At 37.9% G+C, this 24,919-nt stretch overlaps 1 protein-coding gene across 2 annotated transcripts in view; it reads right to left on the bottom strand.

The window, feature by feature from the left end:
- Nucleotides 1-7,794: 7,794 nt before the first annotated feature.
- The window catches only part of LMBR1 (limb development membrane protein 1), a 66,905-nt gene continuing 49,780 nt past the window's right edge, over nt 7,795-24,919 (bottom strand). For both annotated transcript variants that reach the window (XM_027648448.1, XM_027648449.1), the window contains 8 exons: nt 20,249-20,329; nt 19,160-19,236; nt 18,829-18,906; nt 17,852-17,925; nt 17,534-17,624; nt 15,986-16,052; nt 11,554-11,715; nt 7,795-9,675 (listed from right to left, as the gene is read on the bottom strand). In XM_027648448.1, the coding sequence (XP_027504249.1) occupies nt 9,593-9,675; nt 11,554-11,715; nt 15,986-16,052; nt 17,534-17,624; nt 17,852-17,925; nt 18,829-18,906; nt 19,160-19,236; nt 20,249-20,329 (713 nt within the window). In that variant the 3' untranslated portion in view covers nt 7,795-9,592. The remainder of the gene's footprint in view (nt 9,676-11,553; nt 11,716-15,985; nt 16,053-17,533; nt 17,625-17,851; nt 17,926-18,828; nt 18,907-19,159; nt 19,237-20,248; nt 20,330-24,919) is intronic.

Here is a 24,919-nt window from a genome sequence, read left to right as displayed (position 1 = left end):
AGGAGGCCTGTGGTGGGATCCTTGTTTATTTGTTTTCTGTTTTACACATACCACCCAAGGTCAGTGTGCAGGTCTGTGTGGGAGACACTCAGATTTGTCTTTCCTGTCAGTGAGCAGTCGTGAGAGGAAGCACAAGGTTCCCCATCTGCTCTTTGCTACACACAGAATTCTCTTACAGGCAACACAAGGGGCTGCTGCTTCTCTCATCACATTGGGATTTAAATACACTATACAAGGGCTCTCGGGGAACTTTTCTGTTATGTTAAATTGTTAAATCAGCATTAACTAACAAGGAAACTAAATCCAGTTTGTACTGACACACGGATACATTCTTTCAATAAACTGTTGTGTTAGGGATCATTTGGAAATACATTGAGTTATAACAGTTCAAAATTAGAAGCGAATCAGACCATAGAATCAAAAGAACACATGGGATCAAATCTGATATTTCGCAGGAAATTCAGGAAATTTTAAGTTTATACAAAATCTTAGAAGGTTAAGTGAGCTCTCCACATACTTTCTGTGGCCTTTTTTTAGGATTTGGACTGTTGATTCTCTGGGTCTAGAAAAGTTGACTTTGAATATTCTGATATATGCTATGAAGGGTCACTTTAGTAGGAAGGAAGCATTAAAAAAAAAAAAATTAAACAATAGGAAAGTGTTCATGTGCCATCAGGCTGCCTGACCTTAAGCTCAACCCTTCTACCACCTCACCTTCCACTTCCCAACCCACACTCTCTGAAAAAAATGGCTCCTTGTTTTCCGATCAGGTTTTCACTCACAGGAAATGCATGGAGAAAAAGGCTCATGTTGTATGATCATGGTACAGGTGTCAAAATGTTCCTTAAAACTGCTGTATTTAGGAGCAGTGACACAAAGGCAAGCCTAAGACTTGTGTGAGTCCCTGCAGAGATTTGATACTGTGGTGCATTGAGAGAAACCCACAGCAAGCTGGGATTGCACTCAAGGAGATTACTAAGTTCAAGAAAAGCATTCACTGCTTTTAGGTATTTATTTTGCTGAGCACAGGTGGGAGCATCTTCAGCTATGAAGACAAGACTTCTCAGGCCTATATGCAATATGTGGAAATATATTTAAGGCAGTAGGTCATAAAAATCCATATTGAGGACAACAACTGAGATGTCTCTTCTCTCACTGCTTGTCAAAAAAAAAAAAAAAAAAAAAAAAAAGAAGAAAGAATTACTGAAGACATAATGCACTACCAGGGCTCAAGCTAGAAGGTTTCTGTGTCCACTTGAGTTCTGCATTTCTAGGCACGCATGAACATCCCCACAGGCAGCAAAAAGGATGATGAGAGGCCTGCATAAAACATTTGAGGGAACTGGGGGTCACTTCTTACATAGAAGATAAAGGGAAATGTAACATTTCAGGTGTGGAAAAAGCTGGTGCAAGCAGAAAGACTTGTTTTACTGTGGACGTTTGAGAATCAAATTAAAGCTTAGAGCATGGCAAGGGTCCTTCACATTTGACATTTAGAAAATCTTGAACAATTAAACACTGGAATATACTGCCTAGAGACAGCACAGCAATCACATCACAGACAGTCCCTGCCAGCCTGGTTAAATACCAGGAATAAGGCAGGTATGTTTGATCCTGCCCAGCTGGATGGATCAGACATCAGCAGGTTCCTTCCATCCATATGATTCTTGAACTTTAAAAACAGCCTAAATGCTCCTGTGAAATGGAAATTAAAGTCTGAAGCTGTTTAAGCTTCAGACAGTTTAGGAAACATGGTGGTCATGTTTTTAATACATTAAAAATTGCCCTTCAGTCAAACTATTAAGCTATTGAAAATTACTTACAAATTACATAATCACCATACAACATAATCACCTATAAACAATCCCAACTGGCCTAAAGCAGAGGGTTCAAATTAATTGCACACCTGTCATAAAACACAGGGCTATGATGCCTCTGAATGTATAGGAATCTCCAACACATTCCCTACATCAGCTATTTTAGAAATATAGCCATTGGAGAATCTGAAAAGCAGGTTAAACTGGGAGGAGGAAAGAGAAGGGAGGAACACAACTATTCACACCAATTGCCGGCAGCATGTTTCAGAATGCCACTGAGATTTTTATTTTTTCATTGCTTAAAATAAAAAAAAAATAAAGGCACAAAACCCTGCTATAAATCACACTTTACCTTTATTGAAAACACAGTAAAAAAAAATCTTCCTACAAAACGTTCAGTGTAACATTTCAAACAAAGGAAAAAACACAATACCACTGCTTTTCACAAAAAGAAAAAAAAATCAGCCTACCTAAGGCAGCAAAGTATTTTCATTTATTTTTGTAACACAACAAAGGATCCACAACAGAGAACATTATAAATCATATTCCTGGATGACCTAAAACAAACCGGGAAAGGTTTGGTGGGGAGAAGGTATTGTTTGCATTTAAGTAACGCTAAAAGCACAATTTTTCAGTTGTATTATACCTTGGTCAGATACATCCATGTGAAAGGAAAGTCAGTTGCTCAAGATTGAGTTTGCAAAGCCTTAAACACAAACTGGACCGAGAGGGGACCACCAATTCCCCGTTCAACATCTCCCAGCCTCACACGGTTCAGACTGTGCGTAATTTATAAATTTTTTTTGTAAACTGAGATCTCAACCAGTAACACTGCAATGAAAAACCTGAAAGTGCGTGACAGAAGGTGTCTGTTGCCATTGTCACAGCCCAGCCAGCAGCAGCAACAGCCATAGAAACACTGGTTCAGAATCGTACTTTTATGGTCACATCATCCAAGCCCACGTGAAGCTGGTCCCAGGTGACAGGGATCACAGTGCCAGCAGCACTCTGAGAATGTTCTCAGTCTCCTCAGTGGGAATTTTAAAGACAAAGCTCCACGGAGACAAGAGTAATGTGTGTTTTCTATTTAGGTAACACAGGGTTGGGTCTCAAACCCCACAGGGAAGGAAAGGAAATGTAGCCTTTTTTTGTGTATACATGTGTTTCACACACACACTTTGAGATTTCAAATCCGTGACCCAAACATATCTTCATTTTCTATACATTTGTTTTTAAAGCAATACAAGTCACAGCAGGTAAGGGGAAAATACTTTTGAAACCTACCTTTAAGAAATGGCAAGTGGCTCAACTTTTTTAGTTATATAAAGCCGGGGCGAGAAAGTTACTCACAGAGATTTTGTGACTCTAAGAATTTTTGTCCAGACTGGAAAAACTCATGGTTAGGTGGGAATGGGGAAGTCATGCACCAACTAATTTTCTCCTTAAGCATTTCAACACATCCATTGTATCCATAGCACAGGTACTGCCACCATGCCACTTTTCTGAATGACCACTTTACACGAGGAGAGAAGGTCCAAAACATGCTCATACACGTGAAATACAAAGGTACAAAACCACACGGAAATCCTCACCCTGGGACCACGCAAAGCCTGACTGAGGAGAACACTCTGCCCACATGATGTGTGTCCATCTCTGATGGAGTGAGGCAGCAGGGACAGAGAGCTGTGGTCTCACTCCCATAAATCCCACGACAGATGAACTGCAGAGCAGTTCCACAGAACATCAGCTACTCTGCAGTGACTGCCATGGCACAGGCTCGGAGTGGCTGTACCAGCACATCACTCCCACTGAGAAAGGGGCTGGTTGCCCTCCGCCACTGGAAGTTAAAAATCACAAATATATGCAATGACTAAACCTTTTCCCTCTCACTCCTAATTCAAACTGACTTATCTCTTGGTAATTTGTTAGAGGATGCTCTGGTGACAGGATTGTTTAAATGGAATCTGGTGGTAAAAAAAAATAATTAATGAATAAATGCTAACATTTTCACGATGGAGGAACAGTTCTAACTAGGGAATGTCTCTGTACAGGCTATGTGAGAAAAGAAATATATTAAAATCAAAGCAAGTGCCCCAAAACTTCAACAGCTGGTATTTATGGAAGCACTGAATATATGAGGAATGCAAAATAAAGCCCTGTTCAGGAAGGAGCTTTATCCAGTGATGCTGACTATAAAACTTAATGTAATGGGGGAAGGGGGAGCAGAAGCAACAGCAACACTTGAGGTTAGTGATCAACAAACATTTAGAAGCAGCATCCCAAAATGCTCATGTAGGTACATATGAACGTTCAGACACCTAAACACCTTGAAGAATTAGGATTTCCTAATTTCTGTGTTTATGTGAGGCCTTCATACAGATACAGCTTTTAAATAGCTTGGAATGAGATATTTCAGGAGTATCAGTATGTACAGGATACTTCTGACACCACTGGCTGTTTGGAGTCACCTTCTATATTTGTTAAAACATTTAATGCTATATATATTAAAAAAAAAAAATCTAAGAACGATAAATGAAACTTTAAAAGTTACTGAAAAAAATATGGTGATAAACACAGAAGCAGCAAGCATCCTAAGGTTTTCTGTTGCCAAGAGATATTTTCAGAAGTTCACAGGCTTCTATAAAGTCCAAGATAACGTTGCACTTTGAATCACAAAACAGATTTTAAGAATTGATGAAGTTGTTTTCAGTGTCAGTGAATTACTGGTATATTCAGAAACCCTACAATTGACATTTGTATACCAATGATATGTGTTTCTTCTTTCTCTGAGAAAGAAGAGTTTTAGGTGCTTCAACTGTGAAACATTTCAAAAACCTTCCACTAAAGCTGCCTTCTGGTATGTTTTCTTACAGTGCATACATCAGATCTATGTAGATTCCTCTTCTGCTATTTCATGTTTTGTCTGGATCAAGAAGAGTATCTGTTCTAAACATCAATGTCACAGAGTACGACTGTGAATGACTTGAAAACACAAAAGAGGGAAGCAAGATGAGATGTTAGATGTCTTCAAGAATTAAGGCCAGATTTAGAAAAAAAGTTTCATCAGCCCCCGAATTCCATGAACTTCAGGATTTTAAATATAGTTTTAGTAACATGGAATTTTAAAGACTGACTAGGAATATAATCAAACAGTCTGCACAGGTGAGCTCACATCATTTCCCACCACCCTTCCCCAATTACCGGGCACAGTGGGGATTCTGGAAGCCACATTTAGCTTTAATTGCTCATGAGGTGTTCTCCTTCCTAAGATTCTGACCGATATTCTCAGGCTTTAATTGTTAAAGTGCAACAACTGTGGTCTGGGGGGACACAGTTCCTCTCAGAGCCATGCAGCACTCTTGGGACAGCAGGAAGCCATTCAAATAGAGAATGACTGCACAGTCATGTACAGACAGGAGCTCCTGAACAACTTCTGAGCCCCAACCAAAGAGCCGAAAGCAACAAGCTCCAGCTCAAAAACACCCCAGCTATCACCTGGAAACCCAAGTCTGCAATCCCCACCTGAAGTCACCCAGTTCAGCACCTAGAACTGTGTGTGGCAGAGGGACACACCACGGGCTGATCTCACACCTGGATCACAGAAAGGACCATCACAACTTCATACAACAGAGACTGTGTATACCTTACCTGAGGTAAGGGCAGGGGGCAAGGTAGAAAAAGGGGTAGAGGTTCTATCACCATCTGGGTGGTGGCTGTGGGCTTAGACTGCTCTCCCTGCATGGGATGAATTCAAAAGAAGCATTTTTGTAGAGTTCAAATACTGCCAATGTGACTGAAATAACCTGCCAGCTTACCAATAGCAAATTCAATAGTCATGGGTTGGGGAGGGAAGTCAGTGTAGGCAGTATTGCCTCAAGTCAGCACTAAAATAACAAAAATCCTAATGCTAGGGAGCAGGGGATCTTATTTCATTAAAGTAATTAGAGGTTCACAGTTCGCATCAATACTTTTTTAAATTAAACTAAGTACATTTCTTTTTAAAGAGGTTACTTATGTGTAAGGCCTTAGTGTCCTGTCTCTTTAAATGATTTCATCTAGATTAGAAAAAATTGCTATTTTCAAGATCAGAGAATATGATCTTGAGGCTCAGCTGCTGTATGTACGCCACCATCCCGCTTCTGGAAGAAAAGAAAGAGAAAGGAAAATAATAAAAAAAAATTTAAGAATTCAAGGAAAGACCATATGCAGGAAGAGGTTTCCACCTTATTCCTTTCTACCTGTTTCTACCTTATTCCTTTCTAATTTAGACAGTAAATTCTTTAAGAAAAGGGCCATCATGTCTTTACTGCACAGCAGTGGGCACATGTGAGCTCCTCAAGTAGCATCAGCTGCTGTAGAGACACACGGGAGAGCAGCAGAGACCTGGTGGGACAGAGGAGGGCTGCAGCCCCTTGGCACTCACCACTCCTGGTGACACACTGGAGGTAGTGTCACTGTCCATCCCACTGAGCACAAGGCTGCAGGAGCTCCTGCCCTCCCCTCTGTGGTGCTCAAGGTGGTACTTGGGAACCAGACAAGGAAAACAACTTGTCAAATCCTTTAATTTCTATGACACTAAAACAGTCAACAGGGTCAAAGGTATTGGAGGAACAGCGACAAAGATAAACATCACATTACAGACAGTAAACAAAGCTTCCTATGAATGCAAAAACTGTTACTTGTACAGTAACCAATACCATTACTTTTTAGCTTAAAAGTGATAAGCATGTGTGCTTTAGGCTTAGAAACCCCACAATATTACAGTTCTGCCACTCCATTTAATATTGTGCTACCAACACAGAATAAAGCCAAGAAAAGGCTAACTTAAAACATTTAGTTTACATCTATTTTTTGGTCTTGTGTGGTATCTAGTTGAAGATGGAAGCATTGATGTGCTTTTGCCTCATAAGAAGTGAGGCAGATGTTAATGTTACTAAGATCAGCTGTATATACCTTGAAGGTATAGAACACCTGACTCTACATGAGTCAAAATACTAGGAATGTACTGTCAATATCCATTAATGAATTACCAGTTGCTTGTATTTAAGTGACAATATGTTCTGTGAAGAGTATACAGTGACCTGTATCTTACACGCAGTAACAAAGTTTTGCATAAGCATGGCATTTTCAAGGCCAAAGGTGTATTTTAATGTGGACAGTGTCATAACATCAAAAGCTCATTTTAAATCAAAACACTGTCAGCAGTTGCACAGGGTAGTTCTGAATTTCCCATCCATCTTGGAAACCACACAGCATCTCAACCATCCCACAGATTCCAGTGTAAAATCTTTCCATACATAGCTTAACCCATACATCTGCCTGCAACATCCAGCAGAAGGGGTGGGGACAGTCAAGGCTGCAACACTTGTTTTGAAAATAAGTTTTAAAGCCTTGCCTGAAGCTTGGGTGCTTCTCAGCAGGAACTGCCTCTGCTTAGTTTAAGTAATTGCCCAACTCACTTTCAGAAACCACACACACAGTATAATCCACCCTTTTCTGTGTTCCTGGATCACTGGTGTCAGGACAAACATCTCTCCAAAGGCATGAAGAGCAAGACCAAGGATGGTTCACAGTCCCTTGGTGTATTCCTAATATTAATTTCTTCAGTTTCACAGAGTGTATTTAAAATAACTGTCTTAATTTTGTAACAAAAATATTTCTATATAGCTAACTGGCCTCACACACCACAATTCACCAGCCCCATCAAGACATGAGGACAATTTTGGTCATACAATGACTTGCATGAAGAAGTGGACACATTTCAGTTGTTTTTAACAATAATGCTAACACATAGGGCTACAAGCTCTGAGAATACCTGAATGGTGCCCCTAATAATATATCTCCCAATATTTTAAATGTAAACACATTTTAAAACAACTTTCAGTTACAGCTCCCTGTTCTTAGTTGCAGAACTTCGACTCAGATAAAGATTTCTCTCTAAAGTGTCAGCATTAAACTCAAACAACAGAAAAGATGTTTGTAAATCTTAGTGAAATCAAGCAATTTTACTTTGTCTTCCAAGACTTGGTACAACACATCAACAGTCAGTTCAATAAGCCTTGAATTTATACCAATCACACACACAAAAAAGTAACTCTCTAGCATCATATTTACTACAGCAATATTTACATTATGCCCCAGTTCAAGTCAGAAAAGGCAGCTAAAAAAAAAAAAAAAGGAAAGAAATCCTCACGTGTACTGGAGCTTGATTTTTTAAGCACTTTAGTGAAAAAACCAAGCAGACATTCACACAGACAGCAATAAGGGCGACAGCCCAGAAAAGTCATCTCAGGAGAACAGCCAAAGAGTTTCTGACACAAGGTTTACCTTATTTCGGAACCCCCCTGGAGAGCAAGTTGTCCCCAGCTGATCACATATAAAACCCCAAACTACAGACAGACTGACACAGCTGTTTTACAGAAATGGGAAATAAACAGGAACATTTTCTGGCTCCCTACATGATGGGCACTCACTGAACATGGCCCTATTCCAATCTGTTTGAAGCACGACAAAAATGCAACCAGATTTTGAATACTTACTTGGTTTTTTTCTTTACTGTAAACTGCTTACAGGATTCCCAAGGCTGCAGTAATGCTATGAGAAAGGATGTTACCACCCACCAATGTCATCCTGAATCTAAGGCCTCTGAGCAGTTAAACTGTAACACTGCAGAAATTCAAACTACCAAGATTGAACACACAAGTTTTACTTATCAAACCACCTATGTCATCTCTATAATCTTAATTTATGATATCTATACATATAGGCCTATATACATCTTCATGTGTACATTAAAAAAAACAGGGTAGTGACAGACACTGAACTGTGCCACTGAACAGAAATCCTGGTAACTGGAGTACAAATTCAGAGAAATTTACTTCAAATTAAAGACTAGAAAACTGCAACTGCAGCCTCCTAGGCCTGTGCTCCTTGCATTGATTACAAGTACTGCTTACACACAGTAGTTCATCAAGAATTTTACAGGGGGGTACTGGGAAGGGTAAAGGACCTCCACAGCACAGTAGCTCACAGAACTGTAAGAGCTGTGACAGGAGGTCTACACAGCTTTTTACAAAGCATACTAGGCTCAGATTTAACACTGAAGGTAATCTTCATGTGGACTTCAATAAGACATTGTTTGACCACCAGTAAAGCAACCTGGCATTTAGAGCTAAGGACAGACAGCTGAAAACACTGGCCTTCTGAGAAAGCATCGTGACACAGCCTACTGTATCCAACACAAAGAGAACTGTGATCTCCACCAGTTACTGCTATTTTTAAGACATTCTTGTAGAACTGTTTGTCTCCTGTCAAGGATGCCTACTCCAGGTACTTTACATTTCCAGTAAGGGTCATATTGGGCTTCAAGTGTATCTTTTCTTCCTTTTTTTTTTTTTTTAACCAAGTCCCAAAGTTATTCTTTATAGTTGTGTTTGTGTAACACAGGAGGTACTGTGCATTCAAAATGGTAACAAGTTTAAAAATAAAGATGTGAGACTTTCAACAAATAAAAAGGAATGCGTTATTCTCTTCAGTTTCCAGTCTTCAAGGCACCTCCTGCATTAACTTACTGGGAAATAAACAAGCAGACCAAAAGTTCACTGGAAAGAGAAGAATGTGACACACCTAACTTCCTCAGAAGCACAGAGCATCAAAAATGAGACAAGGCTGGACCCAAACTAACAACAACTAAAAGCAATCTAAAAATGCTGATGAGATGACAGGAATGCCATGAGGTTGATGTTTTCAGCTCTGTTGATTGCAGGTGATTGTTATCACAGTGATTTCTGATGGCCATTTGCGGACGGCTTTGTCTCCGAGTCTCTTGGATTGTTTGATAGATGAAGTTTATCTAATCCTGCAAAATATTAAGAATGAGATAAAACTCAGACTCTCCCATGTTTCATGCATACATGAGTTCAAAAGAATACAGAGAATCCAAATTCTACTTTGTGGTTAAGGACTTCACATTTGCTGAAGACCAGAATTGACCTTCTAGCTCCGGTAAGAATTACTTCTGGGAAATTCCCCCAGTGGTTTTTAAGTGAAAAAACCCCATTAAAACAGACAAGCATGGAAGCCAGAGAATCGTAACTTAACATTGCTTAAATCACAGACTTAGATGTTAAGAACCAAGAAAGGCTTGCAATACTTTACCCTGTCAACCTACAGAGACCTAAATAATTACCTAAAATACTTCTTTTAAACTATAGCGTCTTTCTGAAAATCACCCGTTGTTGATCCAAATGTCATTGGTGATGACCATATCACCTCTCTAAAGTGTTTATATGTCTAATAACACTTTTAGGCCTACATTATTATGATTTATCTCAGTTTCCAGCCATTTGTTCTTATTGCACAGTTCTCTACTATTAGTGCTAATTCAAGTCTCACATCCTGCCCCAGGCAAGTAATTAAATTACTCTTTTTGGGGGGGAGGGAGGGGGAGGTGGGGAAAGATGGTAAATTTAAACATATTTTATTCACAAGAGGCATGATGTCAGTCCTTCCTTGTTTGCTACAGTTCCTCTCTGAAGTCTCCTATCAAGCCTCTAAAATTAAGGATCAAAAATGGAAAGAGCTTTTTATTCATTTAATGTAGACTATACTGAATGTTTTACTCAAGTGCCATGATGTACAAAGTTAAATTTCTTGCATCACTGGAATGACTGCACTACTAAAGAACCTAAAGCTCCTCAACAGTGCCTTATTTGTAACTCCCAATATTATATGAACTCTTTTTGGTCGTAGGCCAATTTTGGTTCGCATTCTTGACACTGTTTGTTATGTACAGCAGTGAAAACAAATCCAGTTTTTGTCAGGAATCTGGACATTTCAGGTTTTATAACTCCCTACTTGTGTCAAATTCAGTGACCACCTATCCTACTGCTCCTGCATTTTCAGGTCTGTTACACTGCCTTCAACATAGACAGTTGTTTATTAAACACTTTACTTATAATTATTCTACAATAATTGTAACCTAATTTGCTACCAGCAGAAGTGCATTCTGAGAAGTGCTTGGAGGTTGTTTCAGCATCACAACTCTGAAAGCAGTAATCAGTGAAAATTAACACAAGTAACTTTTGGATGCTGCAAACTGAATCTTCTCAATATAAGCAAATACCAGTCTAAGGATCTAAAAAGACAGGAGACTCGTTAATCAGTAAAGATAAGATGTAGCAACAACAATACATATGTACATTTTATCCTCTTAGTATCAAATGTGTTTCAAGTCTTTCTTCTATGATCAAGAAATACGAATGTGCAATTTGATCAAATTTTTTGTTATATCGGGTACAGGTTTGACTCAGACATCTACTAAAATTCTGTATATTCTGTACAAAGATTTTCTGAACACGTGCTGGAAAAAAGCATCACAACAAAGCAGTGAAGACCTCCACTATTTTTAGGGAACTAATAAGTTGCTTTAAACAAAAAACAGCCAACCCATACACAAGCTGCAGTTCTGGTTTGTAATAATTGCTCATTACTGTGCTCTCCAAAGGCTGAAAATCCAACTGCAGATTAGCAAGTCTCACATATCATTAAAATCAACACTGTACCTTAGCTCCAGATTCTTCAAAAAAACCCACAATGCTATAAATCCTCATTTTAACTTATGGAAACTTCCACCAAAAGAAGTTTCCAGAACTTTACCAGTAGCATGCACATCAAGGCAACAATGGTGGAGAAAGGAAATCTTCAAGCACAAACAGAATTCTCAGAGCTGTGTTACCTAATGCCTTCAGGAGCTCTTCTCGCACAGCAGAAGTGAACTTTCTGACCAGACACAACGTTGTCATGATAGCAAAGAGCAAGTTGTAAGATAGTACAATATAGAAGTTCCCCAGCCAGTTGAACCTTCCAAAGTCTCCAAGCAGATCAAATCTGGTGATTCCTGTTAAATTGCATGTAAGATTTAGATCAAAATATTTATAACATTTTTTTAAGAAACATAAAAACTTCTATTACATTTGAATGCAAATTTCTTTCAGACAATGCAATAGAAGACACACAGTTAAATGCACAAGACAATGTTCTCAAGATCATGTTCTACTTCATTGACCACTATAAAACTGTATACCAAAATCCTTACCAAAATGTTTCCTAAATTTCCTAGAAAAATGCTTGAATAATGTGAGTTGAAATTGTCTATTCTAGGTAAGAACTCGGCTTTTATAATTTCAATAAATAAATATAACTAGGAAAAAATCAGATTTAGCACGAAAACTGCTTGAAACTTCAGTTTCTATGAAATCCTTATTTATTCCAGAAAGGATGAAATGCCCCATGGGCTTTCTTATAAAAAAATACAGGTAGGAAAGAGCCTTTCTATGAGAGCCACAACATCTTACGGTAAACACTAAGCCTCTGTAAGTGTTTTTCCAGAGCCATTGCTTTTGAAACCAAAGTTTAAAGACTGCAACTGCAGTTTTTCTCCTGGATCAACCCACCACTACAGCCATGGAGTATGTGGCTGAAAGACGGTGCTGACAGGTCTCCTTCACAGTGCACCTCAAACCCTGACACTCGGGCTTTGTGCTGATCAAAGGCCTGTCAATCACTACAGTTAAATGAACACAATTTTTCCAACACGTGGAAATGTCTACAAGCTGTAGGGCCCATCCCAGAAAGCAGGAGAGGAAGAACCATAGGCTGTTCTTTTGTCAAGTCTTATCAAGTACCACACTGAATAAATGGCAGAACATTGAGATGATACCCACAAAACCACTGTCTATGATTGCTAAACCATTATATTCCCCAAAAACTTCTGGCATAGATGATGTCACAGGAAAACTCGTTCTTACAACAGGCAAAAGGAGATTTGCTTTATCCCAGAACTAACATAGCAGCACCAAAGGGGAAATGACAAAACAGCCCTGGCTCTGAAGCTCTTGGAAGTGAGTTTTCTGTTATGTTATTTTGTAAAGGTTTGGGATCTTTTAAGAACTGACTTCAACAGTGATAATAAACGAAGAGAGACAGAATTAAGGGTCAGTTACCCTCCTTTCAAGGGTAAGCCTGGCACTTAGGAATCTCACTGTGACTGGATACCAAAGATTTGCAGCTAATTATCACAATGTTAAAAGATACACCTACTTCTTCTACTCGGCATCAAAACACCGGAATCAAACTTGGTATCAAGGAAAAGATCCCAAAATGAAGAAAATGAAAAGAAAAAGTTTCAAAGGATGAAGCAAAACAATCACTGAAGCTGATCAAAATAGCAACAGAGAGAAATATCAAAAAAGCTCAGAAGATCTTAGCACAAAAAGAAGAAAATGGCTGCCTGAATTAACTGGTAAAGAGATGAAGGACAATAAACTGCTTTCCCACTTGAAGGCAAACAGTGTCCTTAACATTTCCAAAGGCAGCAGTGTTTCAGTCAGACTGTGAGGTTACAGGAAAATTGAAAAAGTCAGATTTGAATGTACAGTCTTCCAGAGCTTTAAAGGAAAAGAAACAAAACAGGCAGAACACTGGGGAGAGAGTTCTCTGGAAAAGGAATAACATTCCTTGACACAAAGAGGTCCAGAAGAACAGCAACCCACAGAGCAGTGTTACAAGGACAAACAGAAATGAACCCTGACACTTCTGTTAGAGCAGGTGGGAAAATACTGTCCATATATTACATTCAACTTCTTCTTACAAATAAAAAATGGCACTGCTCATGAGAAAAGAACTGACACAGTAACATTTTGTAAACTTGTGGGAGGAAGAGATAAAAAGCTTTGGATGACTTTCTTACAGAAGAAGTACCTTACTGAGCCCACAGAGAAAAAAAAAACCAAGACTAATTTGAAAAACTATTTAGTAATTGAATAGAAACCTGCATCTCTACTGCTCCAAATATATATACACAAAAGCTGGTGACAATTTACAAAATAAACTATTAGAGAATTCTTCAGGTTAAAAAAAGTAGTATGTTTTTAGACTGTACATACAAAGAAGTTTAAAATCCCTGTTTACTTAAACATAACGCTCAAGACTAGAATTCTAGGAGAACTTTTGTATATTGGAAATTTCCGTTTCGTCTGCAATTGTTTGTTTCTGTGTTCCTGATTATTAAGTGCCCTGTTCCCAATTTGTTTCTCGGTGGTTAGCAGTATGGTGCTGATGGGAAACATTTTTGAAGGGCTGCTAAAAGACTGAAAAGTTCTGGGAAAAATGAATTAACTTATTCAAGTAGAATAACTTATTTTAGTAAAAACTTTCCTGGAATTCTGGAAGAATGACAGATTAGACACATCCATCACCTACATATCTAATAAGAATGCTATGAAACATAAAAAATTCTATTTCCATTTTTAAAACTTGAAGAAGGTCAGTACATGTATTAGATAACTTCTGCTTTTTCACCTTTCCCATAAGGATAAAGTCCAGCCTTTTCAGTATAGTCTAGAAACTTGCTTTTTTAATAAAGAGAAAAGACTACGAATCTGCTTAACATATTTATTTCTTTTCATCTATTCAGTGCCACAGGGCGGTGGCATGTAGTGCAACACACATTGATATTTCTGCAAAGCACCACATGACTCACTGTACTCTAATACACTCTATTAATCCTGTTTGGACAGCTGTGACTGTGCATTTGTTAGCTGTGTGTTAATTGTTCCATCTTTTTTCTTCTTTTATTTATCTCTATGGCAAACTATTCAGGAATTTCATTTGTTAGTCTGTTTTTTAAGTGAGTTTTACCATTAATCTGTTTCCTATGAGACAACAATGGACCCAGCGTGTACACTTACCGCCACAGAATCCGGTTATTATCAACTCTTAATCTCATGGATCATTAACAATTAATTTTATTTTCTTTTAAATAATTCTTGAATGCAGTAACTCACTGGACACAAACTAACATTTTAATTCTGTTCTAAACCACTGATTTTTCAACATAACATCTTGGTCTATGTGCTAGAACCATTTTACTTCTTAGATCTTTATTGTACTGTCTATATTTTAAAACTGCACTACTTTAAATACTTGAATTATTCTTTTGCACTTTTGTGAAGTTTTACTACAGATTTTTTAAAAATGAGCTCTAGAATGCATATTTTAAGATTCAATGCTCCAAAATGCATTACAGAGGGTTTTTTTGTCTGTTATAGAAATGACTACTAAATCTACTAAAACTCCTTATCTGTAGATAAAACCCAGTGTGACAAAATACAGTGTATTTTACTAGAAAACATTAACTATTCTTGATTCAACAGTATTCTGGTTGAAGAGAAAATCAGCTACAGAACTGCTGGGCACGCACTGCTGGTCTGTAGGCCTGAGCTAAAACTTCTAATCTTGTATTTAAGACTTGTACAGCCCGAGGTGAAGACTTTTGTTTAGTTCCACTTAATGTTCCCAATGAAATTCACATTAGCTGCAAGAACTCCACACCACTTAAATATATAATAGCCTTGAAATCTAACTTCAAGAATTCAAGCTGAAGATTACCTTATTGAACAAGGTGAAGATACAAAACATCTTTCAAACTGGTTAAAACAGTTTAACTACTTCAAATGCTACTGCCAGTTCTCAACAATAGAAACAGAAGTTCTTCAGTTCTGCTATGCTGGACTCCGAATTTTTTAATTTGAAAAATGAACTAACAAAAAATACAAGTAGATTATTTTAGAGGAAATGAAAGCAGCCTGGTATCATTGCAATAATGTCCAAAAATAATAATAAAAAAAAACCATAATAAATGAAGGGTCATTAACTGTTTTTAAAAAGACATTTTCACTCAAGGTTATCTCAAATGTTTTACCTGGAATCCCAGAATGTGTTTTTTGACAGAAACTGAGCACTGTAATTTCACAGTGAACATAAAATTATTTTAGACTTCCCCGGACAATCAGTTTTCATAACTATTCTTCTCATCATCTCCTGTTCTAAGTTTCAAATCTGACCTACCTTTTTAAAAGAATATATTCTGTAGAAAATGCTTTGCATCTCTTTCTTAGAAAAAATGTTCTGCAGCTCATGTATGTAGAATGTATGTTCAACAGCTCACTCTGGTGCAGAAAAGAAGCCCGTCCATACATGCTCTTTCCATTGAAAATGATGGCAAATTAAAATGCAGCTATAGGTTGTTCTTTTGTCTTGTTGGGTTGGTTTTTTTAATTCAATTAAACATCCTTTATTACAGTGTGTTGTACTTCCATTTCACTTACCCAGTGTCCTTGACATCACTGGCAAAGCAGAGCTCAGCACCAAGATTGAGACACAGTTTCCGATGATCTGTTTGAAAATGATAAACGGTAGTTAAATGATAAATGAGATTGCTGAAGGGAACAAAGAAAAACAGTGGTCAAGATGAAAAAGAAGAATTCTTAAAAGGTACATTCTACAAATTAAACCTAAAGCAATTTACTTTAACAATACAGTAATATATTGTTAGTCTCGCTGACTTCTGTCACACTTTCCCATATGGTGTTACACAAGATAAAGATGATCCATGAAAAAAATCAAATATGTCATCGTGTGCTTTTAATCAAAGTGTTACATATGCTTAGATTCAAAATGATTCAAAACTACCACGTTGCAAAGCATCAACTGTTTACTTAATTCCTGCAGACGTTTTATAAAAGAATCATTCCATGGGCTTAGAAGAGACGACTGATACATCATCAGCTTAAGCCTTGGATGTAACTGCTTGCAGGATTAGCATTATTTAAAAAATTACAACAAAGAGCTTCCTTTCAATTCAATGCCTGTTGTCTACTTTAAATAGTACGAAAAAAATTCACAGCTGTTAGATTTTACTCTAGTTCTTGTGAAGCCTTTATAAAGAGTAATTGAAACTTTCTTTCACAAGGAATCATTTTCTTCAGTCCTATTTCTATCAATATCTAAATGAAAGAAAAAAAAAACGAACCTGAAAACTTTTTCAAAGTAGGTAGACATTTGTGCATTCACTATTTATCTCTACGCTATTTCTGGCATACTGTAAACAATCAAAAGGAAACAATAAGAGTATTCCAATTCTCTACAACTTATCTACTATAACCATTCTGTGTGTTGACCTACTTTCTCCCTTCCAACAATTTATAGTAAAAATATCTTCATCCATTACTTAAAAAAACCCAAAAAGCCAACAACAAAAACAAACGATGAAACACACTGAAAAACTAACTAAATTCAACATCTGTTCCTTAGTTACTGATCACCTCCCCTTGTCAGCTGTGGGAATATTTTGCCAAAAACCTAGGCATTAGGTAACAGCATTTATTATTCAGAAGCTAGTGGTAAATTGCAGAAAGTCAAATTAGCTTCAGATTGCAAAACGTTGCTGAATAGCCCTCCTCAGTCTTAGTTTAATTATTCAAATTGGAATTACTTTGTCTGTATTACTTCTAGAAACCACGTTGTTCAGAACTCAAACAAGCTCCCTGAAGTACAGTTAGCACAATCAAAGTTACTCATTAGCAATACGTTTTCTTTGAAAAAAGTTCTTTCACTTGCTTTTCTATAGCCAGTTAACAAGCTCTGCCATTCCCGGCTTTTTACAAGTGAATGGATGCCATCCAAACTAAACAGAGCACATCCTTTTTCCCACTCATTCAGCATTTTGAAAATCTTCCAGTTTGTGTTTACGCAGCTTACAAACAAATACTGATCACTGCAAATGAGCCATTCAGGGCAATTACTAAGAGAGTCAGTTTGTCTTGGGTGGCAAGAAAGAGAGGAGGGGGCCATCCCCGTCCCAGACTGCACCTCACCTTTGTCATAGTTGTGTCATCCTTCCTGGGAGTGAAATTTTCAAAAAAACGAAGACTGTAGAAGCCAACAACAGAGGATACCATGAGATAGCTGTGAGAATCAAGGAAAAAGGAACCTCCAAGGAATGCAAGCTTCACTCAAGTTCTCAGTAGTCTCCTAAAAGTCTTAAGAACTAAAGAAAAAAGAAACAAAAACACTTCAAGTGTTTGAGAAGGACTGACCTATCTCTTCTTTACAAGCATCTTAGTAAATTACCAGTGTCCCAGAAAACTAGACAGAATGCTTGTTAACAGACAGAATTCTTACAGAAAGGATACAAAATCAAAATGATTTCAAGTGCTGCTCCCACAAAGCCAAAGGTGGATAGGGAGGCATTTCCTATTCCAGGTCCCTACAAGAAGAAAAAACTTTGCATAATTTCACAGAATCACAGAATTTAATAAGATACATAACACTTCATAAAGTTAACATCTACCAGGACCAAAAAATTAACATCTTCCATGAATACAGCCTTTTCTGAATACAGTGTTTTAGGGGTGTTCTGATGTCCTAACCTGCAAATCCCTCATCCCATGCAATGGCATCAGCAGCTTTGAAACTGCAGTGAGATGTATTGCCGAGACAGAAGGGATAATGACGCACTTTGGATGCACTCTGCACCCACCCACCAGGTTGTGTTTTATACATACTCCACTGCTTTGGAAACTAAAATAAGATGCCTCAAAGTTACACATTTCTAGTTGTTCGCAACGCCATAGGCAGAGTGGCCATCACACTGAACACCTTGTACAGCTCTGGCAGCTCATACCCAGCTATGCCCTGGGGAAAGCACTACAAAGTTAATAAAACAGCCCTCGTGATTAAAGGTACTATGAGTCAATGAGCTGTTCTTTACTTTCTTCAAGTATTTTTATAGTAAAGAAGGAAAAAATGACATGTTCTCTAAGAGGAACACGAACCAAGTCAAGCTTTTCATATTGTTTTTTAATATAGTTTCTTAAATTGGACATTACTAGTCTGTATGAAAGTAGAAGACGTGAGTAAAGTACAAACTTTACAGCTTTGCTTTACTGAATCACTGTATCTACATAAAGCTTCTGCACTAGTTTTAATATGAACTCAGTATAACATGACATGTAATAAATGTGTTTGCACAGGAACAAAATCTAGAAGCAAAGTCAAGGTCAAGGCTCATTAGTTTCCGTGTTATTAAAACAGATGTTCTCACTTGCACTTCTGTAAGGACTCCAAAGCTTTACTAAATTATAAAAATCATAAGAAAAGTTTACTTTACCCCTGATCCCTTTGGCATTGCAGTCTCATCTACCAACAGGTAAAGAATGTTGAGAGCAACCAAGAGAACTGAGATGGACTATAAAGTAGAAATAGTCTTGTTATTTAAAAGTATTCCACATGCTTAAAATGTATACATTTATCCCCACCAGACTCCATAATGTCAAGTTCTTTTAAAATGGTCCAGAAATATCAAGATTGTTGCTTAAACACACATCACCCAAAAATTTTAAAATTATTCCATCCTACAAACAAAGAATTCTTCATAATTTTTGTTGAGGAAAACGAAAAAGATAAAAGGAGGAAAAAAAAAAAGGAGCAAGTGTTCTTACCGTCTCAATCAGTAGCAATATCATGACAGCTGGATAGACTAAATTCCTTTCCCAAGCAGAAGCTTTTTTCCTCCTTTCTGTCCAGAAATGAAAAAACAAAAGTTTAATAGTATAGATCACCTTAGAATATAACAAGTAAGAATCATTCAGCTTTCTATAAACTCTTGTTGTAACTACAGGTAACAACAGTAACTTTATCTGGAATAAACACCAACCAGTTCATAAAAACATCCACCCTGCAGAGCTGTACAAAGCAATGCCAAAAATATGAAGCCTCTCTAGAGAAAGGCTGGGGAGACAGAAACAAACAGATTTTTCTCTCTTGCATGATTTACCCTAGCTTTTTCTTCTCCTGGCACACAGCAGTTCTACAAAGTTGAAAATACACTGAATTTAAAAATATGCTGTTTACATGTATATATTAGCATGACCTAAAGGGACAGAACAGAATTTCTGATATTTAAACGGTATTTTCCTCTTGTAAGGCAAGAAAGACAAGACCAACTTCACTGGACATCACCAGCATGTGCAAAAAAAACCCCACAATTCGTTCTTACCACAGTCTTAGTTTCCACACAACAAATTGACAAATGCAAAAATCCCACAAACCTTTGAATAAGTAAGGAAATCTCTGTTGAGTTGCTGCCACCACCAAAAGTATCACTTTTCAGTTTTAAAAGACACAAACCTGCTAAGAATTCTTTTACTGCTCTTTAACACAATTTGACTTTTATAGAAAGAAGTCAAAAAGGAAAAGTATTGTCTTAGATTAACACAAATAATCATAAACATAAAATTAATTATGAGAAGACCACGGTATTGAGCTCCATGCAAGGAAGTCAGGTGTTTCAATTTCTCTAAAATTATGTGAAAAATAAGATTCAAATCAGACTCGCTACTTAAATTTGTTTGTTGGAGGGGCGCAAGGATTCTGTGTCGTGTATTTATAGAAACTATGACAATTTGTAGGGCACAAATTTGGTAAAGAACAAACTGCAATCAGTCAAGCCACTGCTACAAGCTAAACACAGCACCTTAAGGTCATTTATTAAACTATAATTCACAGGAAACACTGGAAAAGTTCATTACCTAGATTTGTTTTCTTGCTTTTCACTTTTTCAAGCTCCCGTTCCAACTCTACTGTCTGGTATTCCACTGTGGAAGATACACCTTTTAAAAAAGAACACAGTATTTTGGATGAGACTAAGTAGTGTCAGACACACGGTGACAATTCAGATTTAGGAAGCATCACATTAACACCTGTGACTTGAAACTGCAGGTGTTTCTTTGAGACTCTTCAACTGCTTTTCAAAAAACAGTCAAGAGCCTCTAACTCTGTCTAACCAGCAGAGTTCAGCACATCAGAGTTTTCAATGTGATCTGTGATCCAGGCCTGTCCTGCTGAGAACAGTTATGGCTGAGCTTTAGCACAGGTCCAACGACCACAGCGTGACAGGCAGGATGTGTCAAATGCCTCACTCTTGCATCCCTACATGATTCTTGCCTTCAAGGCCATTATTACTGAGCAACACAAAGGCAAAGTGGAGCTTTGCCTCCAAAGTGTCTAGAGCTCCAGTTTCAGCTTCTGCCCCACCTTCCCTTTCCTCAGCAAGCTCAGTTTGCATACTGCTGACCTGCTTGGTAACATATCTTCTGCTCATACCAGTTTGCCTGATCTGCCAGTCTCTCCGTGAAACAGAGTCCCCTCCGACAGCCACAATCAGATATTGCCCACAACCCCACAAGGCCATACTCTTCCACTTTCCTTTTCACACTTTACAGCATACCTGTGTCACTGTTGTGCAACTCCTCATACTCTCTCCTCTACAGCAGCTGAAAACTGACAACCATAATATTAAGTCTTTTCTTCCTGTTAATTTTTTCCCTAAAAGTTGCTCAGTGACTTTTTTTCCTCTCCCTACACAGCCTCTAGGAAACCCAGCCCATTTTCTCTCGCCATTATTTTTCTCTTCAACCTTTCGTGCTCTTCCAACCACTCCTCTTTCCCAGTGGTTTCCCTCCTTGATGCCAGTTCCTCCACAAACACTGCACAGTGACACAGCTCTGCAATGATGACTAGAAATCTGCTGTTCCAGTTCCCATCTCATTACTCCTCCTTTAGCTTTCACTCTCTGCAATCACAAACTGGAAATATTCCTCCTGGGATAAGTTAGAAACACTCTCCACTCACCTTCGCCCCACTTTCATCCCTTTAATTTCTGAATAATTTCACCTGAAAATAAGAGTTCATATTTTCCCTGTCTATTCTAGACCAATCTCACTCCGCAAAAACACTCTGTGGCAGTGACAGATAAAGGTCTTAACAAACCCAAAGTCCTCTCCTGTTATCATTTGTCTCAATTTACACTCACACCCTTCACCTGTTGGCCATTCCCTACCCACGGCCTCACCTTTGGCTGTGGGCTACCCTGTAGTAGCACCATGCTCCAGATACTTTTTTTTATATGAGATTAATATTCTTCTCCAGGCTTTTATCTCATATCTTGATCATTTGGCTACAAAAAGTAAACAGCACTTAGGCTGCTGGCACACTAGCACTACTTTGTAGTCCAGTCTCATTATTTCCTTATTTTCTGTTGTCTGCTCATCCATCCAGCGATCTCAGTACAAGAAAAGAAGGTTACTCTTTTTACTGCAGAGTACTAATACTGATTTGTTCAATGCAGTCAAATCATAAATGAGATATTCAACTGTTTCAAATATTAATTTTTACACATTTAATCAAATGTTCTTCACACACATTTTTGCATATAACACATAACTGTGCTATGCCTAAACATTTATCTTGGATTATAGTAACATAATGTGTGGGGGGTAATATTTACAGGGTTTCAAATATATAAATATCTCTAATCCCAGGACTAACCAGTAAGACCTCCAAACACTGTTCTGTAACAACTTTTACTCACTTGAAGTGCCTGAAATATGAACGTCAGTTTAATTTCTCCATGTTTTTAAATGAGTAATCATAATGTGGGTTTCCAGAAAAAGTCATGTCTTTTTTAAAAAGCCCCTGAAGCTACTTATCACTATAAAAATAAGCTTTTGTGCTGATGCATTCTCTCTGAAAAAAAAGTCTAAAACATCTTTTTTATGGAATGACTAATTACTATGAGGTGGGAAAAAGGACAGATATAGAGCTCAGTGGGAAATGAACTTTAATGGAAACAAGTCGAAAAAGAAGGAAAACTCAAGTCGGTATCTGACACTTTCTTCTTCTTTTCCATAACTGATTTAGAGGTCTCTGAGGAAAAGCTCAATTGAATATATATGTTGTTTTCTCCCCTCAATATAAAAATCCAGAGCTCAAAACACTGATTTTATAGGAGTCTTTCCAACAAAGTCAGCGTGATCAAATTAGGTCCCCAAGAGACACGTCAGTAGAAATCCTGAATCATATCTAAGTGCTGTTGTAGTTCCTCCTTAAAAGCAGTTGCAAACAACAGGTTGCTATACAAAAGGATATTTTACAAGAGGGGAAGGCAAAGTTTCAGATCAGTCAAAAGAGTATTTGAAAAGGATGCAGCTAAATTCTTAAAAGCCCTCTAACATTAGCTTTATTTCAAACACGCACAAAGTTCAATGTCAGCGCTGTCTAGCCAATAAATCAAATTGGTAGACGAGACTTGTTTGGACTAGCAATGAAAAGTTAGAAGGGATTCTCCAAGAAAGCCACAAAGCAGCTCATTTAAGGTCAATTTAACGGTATTATTCTGTTTTTCTTCCAGCCCCGACATAAGATTTCAGTACCTCAAAGGAAATTGTAAGAGTATCTATTTGCATTCCCCCAAGGTGATTGGCAGTTCAACACCAATTAGTTCAAAATTACACTGTTACTAGTGTGCAATAAAAACAACACCTTTCATCTTTCTTACATAGGTAAGGATACCTTCAGAGCCAATAACTTTGATCAAGTAAGTATTTTTGATCCTACCCCACCCGTCTCTTTGGATTCAGGAAAACTAATAGCTGAAGGCAACCTTTTTCTTTTAATATAAAAAAGTCCCAGCTTTATTCTTCGACTGTAGGAGTGATGTGGGTACTGAAATATAACACACTGGAAACAAACATTTTCCCAAAGCCCAGTATCTCTTCAATAGATAAAAATACTAGGGTAGATAACACAATCAAACTTTCCCCTCCCTCCTCCTCCAATTTTCAGTTAGACACTGCAGACACCTGAGGAGGAAGAAAATTAGTTCCCACAAAGAAGATCTACAGTTTCACAGTTAGATTTATTTTCAAATATGAAGAGCTTTACAGTCATCAAGTATCACTTAAGCCTCTGCTCTGGTCCTCCTCAGTTTTAATAAAAATTGAACTCTTTGGTTATATATATAAGTCAAGTATATATTTCAGAACACTTCACTGCAAACCTGCCCAGCAGGGTTACTTTAGCACATTTATTTCCACCACCAACACTGTGGAAGAGTTGCAACAGCCGTGGCAGGGGAAATGTGTAGCCAGATATATCTGCTGTGATACAGCAACAAAGAGACTTACACAGTTTGTGTGTTAAGACACAGATTATGGCCTCTAACATCACAGCACTGATGTAATCAGCACCACCCTCATTTGTACACATTTTTTAAAAATGCAATAAACATGGTGAGCATGAGCCTTCATAGTTCTGGCAATAATGATGTCTATTTTTCTGGCATAATTTGTATGCATTAGAAAGACTTCTAGAAGAGAAGATGAAGCTTTCCATGCTTCCCATATTAAGTGAGAACCATGCTTAAATTTACTTAACTACTCACAAAAATCCTGTGGAGTATCTTCTTGCACTTATATTGCCCCAACCTACGTGCTATATTCAGGTTTAGATTTTCATTTACTTTTCAGCTTAAGTCCATTAATTTTTTCTGTACACCAAACGATGGTTTTTCAAGCATTCCTTCAGGTGGGGGTGCCAATGCCATTTCCTCAGCATGGGAAACAGGAATTCAGCTCCCTCTCCTGTCACAGGACATTTAAGCCCCCACATCTTTCACCGCAGTAGGCTGGTGAGTGCTCCCTGAACCATGGGTGGGTTGTCGTTCCACTTTTCACTGAATACCAACCCATGTGCTGAAAGAGAATCCAGTCTTTCACTAGCAGCTGGGGAGCCACTTGCACACGTCCTAAATCCAGACCCATTTAGCAGACACCTCCACACAGACTAGGTCCACCCCACGAGTGATATTAAACTGCAATATGAACAACTGTTGCACAGATTTCTGCACAGAAAAACAGCAGACAAGCATCACCTAAATAATCACATCCCCTACCTGAACAGCAGAACCTGCCCTGTGCTACTTCCAATTGATACTTGAATAACCATCGGGTCATTTTTTTGTGTCGCACACAAGCACAATCACCATGACAACATAAAATACTCCATAACAAATATCTTACAGCTCCCAGCTAACATCAAACACACAGAACAATCATCATTACCCCATCACAGCTTCAAAAACATTCACTGCATGCACCTTTTTGTGTGCCTGTCTGTGACTGCACGTTATAAACACGTGTAATAGTATAGAAACCTGGGCTTCCAAAACAGCAAAGGTGAATGTTACTTTTAAACTGAAACAATGGCTGATTTTAGCACAAAGAAATCATTAAATCTCCAGAAATTTTAAACACTGGAATAAAGATGACCACCATGATGTCTGCTATCAAAGGTACTTTCCCTCACCAAGCAACTTTGAAAGGAGACTTACTGAGACCTCAAAGAAGGAAGGATTGAGATAT

This window comes from Corapipo altera, unplaced genomic scaffold, assembly GCF_003945725.1.
Source record: "Corapipo altera isolate COAL_440 unplaced genomic scaffold, ASM394572v1 47, whole genome shotgun sequence".
Taxonomy (NCBI): Eukaryota; Metazoa; Chordata; class Aves; order Passeriformes; family Pipridae; genus Corapipo; species Corapipo altera.
The sequence above is the reverse complement of the archived record's forward strand: the minus strand, read 5'-3'. Positions and strand labels throughout refer to the sequence as shown.